This window comes from Natator depressus, chromosome 1 (genome assembly GCF_965152275.1).
Source record: "Natator depressus isolate rNatDep1 chromosome 1, rNatDep2.hap1, whole genome shotgun sequence".
Classification (NCBI taxonomy): domain Eukaryota; kingdom Metazoa; phylum Chordata; order Testudines; family Cheloniidae; genus Natator; species Natator depressus.
The window spans coordinates 216,617,838-216,627,284 of NC_134234.1; the positions used below are offsets into that span (position 1 = coordinate 216,617,838).

Sequence of the window (9,447 nt, forward strand, 5' to 3'; positions counted from 1 at the left end):
GCTCTGAAGGTCTAGATTTGTGAAATCAATGGGAGTTAGGTGCCTAAGTACATTTGAGGGTCTGGGCTTAAGCAATTTTGAAAATTTTACCCTTACAGAGAGTAAAATGCAATAGCAGGAAATATTCAAATCCATCAGTATGGAAGAAGCCTAAGAGAAAGTCTGCTCCCAATCTCAAGGAAGTTAATAAGATCTGTTGAATTTAATGGACTTTGGATCAGGGCCTAGAGGTGCAGCAGACTCCCTGAACTAGAAGAATGCAAGAAATAAAAAGGAGCCAGTGCAGGTTCACAAGGGGCTTCTCAAAAGATCTGAAAATAACATTTCAAAACCATACAGGAAATGCAAAAGGGGAAAGGAAGACAAACACATTCTGTTGAAGTTTTCAGGGGGAAGATATGGACAGTGGAATGAGTAAGGGCCAGGTCCATCAGTCCCTCAAAGCCAATGGAGTTCAAAGGGGGCAGGTTGCAAGGTCCGGCCTCTAGTGCAGTGTAGAAAGTGTAGAAAGAAGATCCATCAATAAATTGATGGGTAGAAAGAAGATCCATCAATACATTAGAAGGATGTGTGTGTGAAATTAATAAATCAAAATGGTTGAGATATTGAATCATCTTAAAGGACACCCTGTAACAGATAAGCTTTGAATCACATATCGGCATATAGTCATTCAGTGTAAACTGCTTTGGGAACAGGAGAGAATTCTAAATCTCTGAGAATATTCACAAAAAGAAAAGGAGTACTTGTGGCACCTTAGAGACGAACAAATTATTTGAGCATAAGCTTTCGTGAGCTACAGCTCACTTCATCGGATGCGTGCAGTTGAAAATACTGTGGGGAGATTTTATATACATAGAGAACATGAAACAATGGGTGTTACCATACAGACTGTAACAAGAATGAACAAGGTGAGCTATTACCAGTGGGGGGGAGGGCAAGGAGAGGGGAACCACCCTTTTGTAGTGATAATCAAGGTGGGCCATTTCCAGCAGTTGACAAAAATATGTGAGGAACGGGGTGGGGAGGGGAATAAACATGGGGAAATAGTTTTACTTTGTGTAATGACCCATCCACTCCCAGTCTTTATTCAAGCCTAAGTTAATTGTGTCCACTTTGCAAATTAATTCCAATTCAGCAGTCTCTCATTGGAGTCTGTTTTTGAAGTGTTTTTGTTGAAGAATTGCAACTTTTAGGTCTGTAATGGACTACAAGCCATCAGGAACAGTATCCCCGATAATGTCACGGCAAACCTGCAGCACTGCAGCTGCGCCAATGTAGCGTGGTAGTGAAGACAAGCCCTTAGCCTCTGTGTGCCTTAGTTATCCCACCTTGAAAATTGCATAATGATACTTATCTTTCTTGTAAGTGCTCTGAGAGCTTTAAGTAAAAGGCACTATAAGTGAGGTCTGATTCACTTCCAACTAACACCAATGTAAATCCAATGTAAATTCGGAGTAAGTCCACCCAAGTTAGTGAAATTACACTACGGTAAGTGGGAGCCGTACAAGTGTCATAGTATCTGAGTTGAAATCTGCCATGAGAAGGGGATTTTTTCCAATATTTCAAAGTCTAATGTTCTGTTCATAGAACAGACACAAATGCCGAATTCATATAAATGCCAACATCTGTTTTGTAGCCCCTGATGCTCCATATACCCACTGGAAGCAAACGGTCTTCTACTTAGAGGACTACCTAACTGTGAGAAGAGGCGAAGAAATCTATGGAACTATATCCATGAAACCAAATGCAAAAAATGTGGTAGGTCGGCTTCCTTGGTTCTGATTTGTGGCCGTAATGCTAGATGGACCATACACAAGAGTAAACAGAGTGAGCCTGTTAAAGGGTCTGAACTCATGACCAGTCGCAGGTAGTCGGTTCATAACCTCACTGAATTCGGATGCAGATAACTATGTTTGTACAATGCTAATGTTGCACTGCTAAAATTGCAAAAAAAAATCAGCATGGAGGAAAAAAAGGAAGGTTCCAAATGCAGTGTCAAGTCAGCTGTACAGTGTATTCTGTATGGTGTATGGCTCTCACTTTGTGACATAAGCAGGAAGGCCATGTTTCTACTGCCATTGAAATCAGTGATAAAGTTCCCATTGCTTTCAACGGTGGGTGATCAGGCATAATTATTTCAGTTATGCATGTTGGGCCATATTTTCACAAGAACTGAACATCGGGCCGCTCCCAGTTGGGCCCCTAGGTAAGGGGTTGCACATTCTCATATGCACTCAGCTCGCATATAGGCGACTAACTTAAATTATCCAATTCTCAAATAATCTCAGCAGCCAGCAGGTCCCATTTTTCTCAGTGGCAGCTGCTGACTGCTGAGTGCTTTCGTAATTTCCTACCTCAGCTGGGTGCTAAACTGGGAGCGGAGCGTGGTTTGAAAATCTGGCCCCAATTGTGGATGCTGAACTCTTTTGAAAATGTGACTCTTATAGCCTAATCCAAAACAGAGTGAAGGGACTGGAAAAACTCCCATTGACTTCAGTGGGTGTTGGGCTAGTCCATGATAGGGCGGGCCAAAAATATTCCATTAAAACTATTTTTGATGGAAAATTGGAATTTCATTTGGAAGTGGATTAAGCTAAATTGGAAAAAAAAACCCACTCCTTTTCCAGAATAAGTGTCCCCACATAGGGGTTTATAACTGTTCTAGAATAGTTATTCCAGAACAGCTATTTTGGTAAATTTCCAACAAGCCTGTAAAGAAACCTCTGAGAAGAATGTACAAAGCTTCCACTGCTGTAGGTTACCCAATGAATGCTGTTGGGCCATTTATTCTCATACTTCATTGGTAAAAAGAACACTATGTGCATGTCTTTCTGAGTCTGCATTCTTTCCTAGGTTGAGTAAAGATAATCAAATTTGCACACAAAACTACTTATAGTCTTACTTACATGTTACGTCTAAATCTTCATTACAGCGTGACCTGGATTTCACAGTAGACTTGGATTTTAAAGGACAGCTGTGCGAAACGTCTGTATCTAATGACTACAAAATGCGCTAGCAAAAGAATCTCTTGAGAGACAGAGAGAAGAATTGCACCAAATCTCGATCCACTGCACTTCAAGCTAGAAACAATTGTTTGCAGGTCTATTACATTAGACCCTAGAAAGTGTACTCTGGTGGAAAGTTGGTAACCTGATCCTTCCTATTGGTGCCACATGGAGATGGGATCCTGCTATGAATGTACAGTATACAGAACCATAACTTTTGTCAATTATATAGGCAAAATAAGCAAACAGTCTTCAGTACTCTGGTTAATTTTAGGATGGCAGAAGATGCATAATCAAATTGTACTACTTACTGTGAATTTCTGGTTCTTCCAAGCTTTGCATGCTACAGGCAATTAGGACAATTACTTTAAAATAGAAGACCACTGAGACACATTGTCATGACAGCATTACTGAGATCATAGTCAGTATAAATATATTATAAATATAAAACTATGTTGTACATCAGAAGGATTCTATTGCTTCATAATAGGAATTTGTTTTTGTGATTAGTTTTTTCTTCCCATTAAGCAACAATAGAAAGTTAGTTGTACTAGCTCTGATATTAATCTAGCTAGGCAGATGCTCCAGCTGTCATTCACTGCCCTCCACTGTAGCTTCGGGGAATATTACATATTGATTGTTAGTGTGAGCTAGAAGGTAACAGAAAATCAGTTGGAAAACATACATCTCTAACTTTCAGTGTTGATTTCTGTCCCGTTCACAGATGGACATCTGTCAGTTATTTAAAAAAACAAGTTTAACTTTTCATCATTTGGGAACATTTTGTGATGAATTCTTATAGCTGGATTTTGCATGAGACCCTCTTAAATTTGGCATTCAGTATTTGAATATGATGAGTGCGAAGCCTTTCAAAATGATAGATTAGTCATGCTTTGTTGGCCATGTCACATCTCCGTTTACCTCTCAGTAACCATCTTAATACAAAATCATTTTAGTTCTGAATAAACAGGGGGTTGGTGTTGGTGTTGGACAGGTCACTTTAAAGTACAAATATTAGTCTCAAAAGTGCAGTGATCGCCTTTGCTGAAATGGGGTAATGTTTATTTAAAAAAATCTGTGGCTTCTGGTATTATGACGATGTCTGTAGCTTATTTTTTCCCCTTCCACTTATTATTTTACTTTAAATATATTCAGCTTATAGTTAATATTTTAACTGTTTATATTCCTTGAGATGTATGTATCCATTTTTTTTACTATATATAAATATTGGGCATTTACTCACATGTAATTTATTAAATTGTTGCATCATCATCTTCATCTGTACGTCTTCCAGCCACCAAAGGTATTAGGCACAAAAAGATGTTCTTGTGATGTACTGGATAAAATTGACTAGCTTTCTGTCTGAGATAATTTCTTTATCAGCTGCAAACGAAACAGGCTAGAAGTTGTGAAAAGCTAACAGTGCTGAAGGTGTAAACTTGTCCGTAAGCTTTTCTTAGGTTCCTGTTCTGTCAATGTAACGACTGTCTGCTTTTAACCTTTTAGACATGTTTCTATTGTTTTTCACTTCATCTGAGAGATGTACAGTACTTCCATTTTCTTATGGTCTAAAGATTATGGTCTTGGGATCATGGTACATGGTATCTGTGTAGAATGAAATTAAACTGTAATTTGGCAGTAAAACAAATTGTTCACTCTGTAGTTAATTATGATTCCTTTAAAGCAATTTTTACTGTTTTCTTTGAGCCAGATGCTGATGTTTTTACTCACCCTGAATAGTACTGTAACAGGGTGGTCTGCCCCTTTTAGGACCAAGGGGTTTGGGAAGCAGCCTGCCTGATTCTGCAGAGGAGTCCATATCATCCGACTCAGCTGGGCAGCATCAGGTGATTAGGTCTGATGAATCCTAGCTAGGAGATATAGATGTGGGTCTTAGCTCCATGGGGGAGCTTGGGACCAGGAGAGAGCTGGGAGAACATCTCCTGTAACTGTAGCAGGACTGTGAGGGCCTGAGAGGCCCTGTGAACACCTGTAGCCTGGGTGGAGGCCTCGACTACTAAACTGCCAGAGATTAGGGGGTTGGCAACAGGACTGTCACTTTGTTTTCACTCCATATTTCCTTTTTTTGTGTTGGAGAATAAACAGAGCCCTGAGACCAGGGCTATGAACTGATATAGGTATGGCCAATTATTTTCCCCAGGTTGGTTATTGAGTCCACCAGCATACAGAACCTTACTCCTCAAAGAGTCCTGTCTAAGTGGGTCTATTCTTGGAGTCAAGTACTTCTGAAGGTGAGGAAAGAGAAAAGGATTTCCCTACACCACCCCTGAATTTCCTCTCCCCACCCCCCCGCAGTTTTGTGAACTAGTTACATGCAGTGTTGCCAATTTAGTGATTGTGTGGAAATTTAAATTGAAATTGAAACATTTATCATACACTTTATATGCTTTTAAAGTGTGTATTAAATATGTATATCTGAAAAAGTATAATAGATTTGAAAGGTATGAACATAGACTAGCTTCCTTATACTGCTGTTGTTTTTATGACCATGTCAGTGCATTCATTTTGGTGATGTTGGCCAACCTAATAATTTCAAATTATGATTTGTAAGCAAAGTCTAAATGAGCTCTCCCTGACAGCTAGTGATGAGCTTGGGCCTGGGGGAAAAGGCTTCAGGACCAGATTGTATTTACATTCACACCTAATCTACCTAGGTATCCAGCAAACAGAGTGATAGATTTTGGCTGGGGTTGGGTTACAAATCACTTGAATGTGGGGGGTAAAGAAATTTTATTATTCTTATTGTAGGAGTAAAGGGCAGTAGAACTGTACTCAGCCTGTGCTGATTGATGGCATCAAGAGAGAGGGTGGGGACGGGTGTTTTGCTTGATGGTCTGCCTGAGTCACAAGTACTAATAGACCTGCCCCTCTCCACTGGTTAAAGACAGAGCTGATTAGGCTCCATAGATAGTCTTTTGTTGCGTTAAGTGATCACTACAGCTGAAATCACTGATAATCAGGTCTACGTGCTTAGACCTGCTGTGGGACAGTGTTTCTGTGGAAGAGACGGCCCAGTCTGCACTAGCACCGAGGTTCCCCCACTGAGAGCTCAGCTGAAATCACTGAGAGCTGGGTGGAACCTTAAGAGACCAACTCGCAGAGGTCACAGTGGCAGGTGGCAGCAGAAGGTGACGGCGCAGGGCCATTGGCAACAGAGCGATGGAGTGAATGGTGGCACAATGAACAAGAGTGGCCAGAGTGAACAGTGAGCAGCTGGAGGAATGAGCAAGGTGCCTTCTTGTCCCCCACCTGGGAGGTGAACTCATGTGAAAGCACCTCTGAACTCTGAGCCTCCACTGACCAAGGACAACACCGGTGAGTGTTAAAGAGGCTATTAAGAATGCTGGAGACACAACACAGTTCATGCGAACAAACATGGCTGTGGCATCATACTTTCAATTTAGGCAAGAGATACCACACGCTACAAACTGGAGGCCAATGTTAAGTGCATTTTCACTTGTTCATCCTGAAGTTGAATACTTGTTCCGAACAAGACCAGCAAATGCTCACTGTCTTTCTGCAAGAAACTCAACTGACTGGCTAGACGCATGTGCTGCAACCGTGAAAGACTCAACAGTTGAAAAAGTGAAGAACCCTCTCACCACATTAAAAGAATTTGCATACATGGCTGATGAATGCACCAATGCAAATGGTCATCAAGTATTAAGTCATTGTGTACATTATCTTGATGTCAGCGGTAGGCCAGTAGATGCATTTCTAGATGTTCAAGTTATAGAAGACAGATTGGCTGCATCTGTGACAACCCACATCTTAGAAGAGTTAAATGCTTGTCAATTGGACCCCAAACAGATGTCTGCTTGTACATTTGATGGATCTGCAAACTTCTCTGGAAGACATGGTGAAGCACAAGCTTTGGTCAGAGAAAAGTGTAACCCTAGTCTCTCCCATACACACTGCAGAGGCCATGTACTCCAACTGGCACTAGTATGAGCTGCAGACTCTTCAAAAGACATTTTAAAAAGCTAGAAATTTAATGTCTTCATTATATTCTTTTTTCAGCAAGAGTCCAAAAAGACTGAATATCTTGGAAAACATAGAAGATACACTGGGATTGAAGTTCAAATTAGTTCAACCTGGGAAAACCCTCTGGCTTTCTCATGAGCGATCCTTGGCTGTTGTCTTAAAATTACTCCAGCCATTATTACTGGCTTTGGAAAGCATCTACCAAGATGGGATGGATCTAAGTAGTGAGGCTGGTGGATTATTTTTGCTACTACATTCAGAGAAGACTATTGCCATTCTCTCTCTTGTAAGTCTACTGTTGAAACCACTTGGGTAATAAAACAATGCCATCCAGGCATCTGCTACAACAGTAGTAGATCTTTGTCCAGCAAAGCTTGTCCAGAAGCTACATTTGGATCAATCAGAGAGCTATCCATTGAAAAAGTACTGGAAGAAGCAAAGACTTCAGTCCAGAAGTTGACTAATGAAGGCATTTATATTGAATCCTTAAGTGAAGGGGACAAGAAGTGTTTAAGACAACTGAAAAAGTACACAGACTTGATTCTTAAAAATCTATAACAGAGACTTCTAGATTCTACTCAACCTCTACGTAGCTTTTACAGATCCCTGTCTTATAAAACACTGACAGTTGAGTGGAGTGAGGCACTACCAGCAATGGGGCTGCCATGTTCTCAGGACAGAATAGAGAATTTGAACACAGAGTGGAATATCATATGACTAATGAATGAAGATTCGACTTCAACTTCTTTTTTATCATCACTAATGGCTCGACCCGATCTTTATGCTGTTTCCTGGGCTGAAAGAAGTAGGAATTCATCTCTTGCTACTCCCAGTCACAACAGCTACAGCTGAGCGTTCTTTTTCATCATTGAATAGAATTTTGTGTTTTGAAAGAAGTCGCCTTCTACCTGATCGTGTGAATGAACTAATGAGCATATCAGTGGAAGGAATGGAAGTACTGGACACATGAGAAGCCACCAAAGATGAATGCATTGCATTCAAGAAGTTCATTAACAGAGTTATGCAAAATTATAACAAGAAACCAAGAAGGATGTAGATGTAGTGCTTCATAGAAAGCTTGAGTAGCCAACTTTAATTTGTGTGATAATTTTAAAATTTAATAAAATGGTCATGAAACATTTTTCAGTTTTTACTGTGGTGCCATACAGCCCACCTTCATCCTCACGGTCTCACCCCTTATCGGCCCTGACACCCCCGGCCCCCTGTAAATTTGAACACTCCCACCCCTAATTTCAATTCCTGGGGAAAACACTGGAAAGAGATCAGAATCTGTCCCTGTTTCCCCAATGTATATTGGGATGCACCTACTATTTCACAAGTAACCACTGTACTGACTACAACTGACCAGGAAAATATTTGCTCAGATTGTTTACTTTGTGCATTTGGCCAGCACTTTGGCCCAGATCCTCAAAGGAGTTTAGAGGCCTAACTCCCTTTGATTTCAATGAGAGTTAAGCACCTAAATACTTTTGAGGATTTTGGCTTTTGTGTATAGTCATTTGCGCCTGCTGTTTGTGGTGGGTCTTTCAGACAGCAACAGAAGAAAGCAAAACCTTTTTTTAAAATAGGAAAACCACAAAAATTGACAGGAGAATTCACAAGCAGACATTGCACCTGAAACTATTTTATTATTCATTTTTTTAAAAAAATTGACTAGGATTCAAGTTGTTGGTGTTGCTAATAACATTTTAATCCACTGATAAAAAAAATTTCTGCATTCATTGAATATGTGACATTGTCATTTGGCAGAACATATTGGAACAGAAATAGCTGGGAGGACTTAATCATAGCCACGCCATTAACCAGTGCTCGAAATGGAATTTAAAAAGTGATGTATGCTCCCCTTTCAGCCCACCTTCTTCAGCTAGCAGCAGTGAAATGTGTGTCGCTATTCAAATGCTGCTATGACATGAAGGCTTGCTACTGCTCCCACTTAAATCAAAGGGAAAACTCCCATTCACTCCAACATCTCAGGATTAGGCCTTTAATGATTTTCTTAGCCAGTAATGGCAAATGTCCAGGGTGATGATCAGGATCCCACTAAATTGATCTGGGATACCGGTGTGCTCTTTTCCCCAAAAAGGCATTTTAAGAGTACCATGCATTTATGGCCCTATTCTTCAGAATGCTGAGAACCTCCCATGAAGTGCTGAGCATTCTCAACTCACAAAGAATACAAAGAAAGTTGAGGGCACCTAGTACTTTTCAGGTAGTGCTCATCACCTTGCAAGACAGGGTCTTGCATATGGCATCTTCCTTAAAAGGTCTTATTGTGCTCTACAAACAGCAATTAATTGGCCTGTCCTATGAGGTCAGTATTATTGTTATTCCAATTATATTCAAAATTTCTAATATAAACAGAAAAATATGACTAACAGAAGTTGGAAGGACGACTGCCAGAAGAGGAAGCAGATAT

The 9,447-nt window shown here is 40.4% G+C and overlaps 1 protein-coding gene across 3 annotated transcripts in view; it reads left to right on the plus strand.

Moving 5' to 3' along the window:
• PRMT8 (protein arginine methyltransferase 8) overlaps positions 1–4,684 on the plus strand; it is a 102,164-nt gene extending 97,480 nt beyond the window's left edge. The window contains exons 8-9 of one of the 3 annotated variants that reach the window (XM_074935631.1): positions 1,637–1,758; positions 2,933–4,684. In XM_074935631.1, the coding sequence (XP_074791732.1) occupies positions 1,637–1,758; positions 2,933–3,016 (206 nt within the window). In that variant the 3' untranslated portion in view covers positions 3,017–4,684. The remainder of the gene's footprint in view (positions 1–1,636; positions 1,759–2,932) is intronic. The other 2 variants (XM_074935617.1, XM_074935623.1) reach the window with 2 other exon arrangements.
• Positions 4,685–9,447: the final 4,763 nt, after the last annotated feature.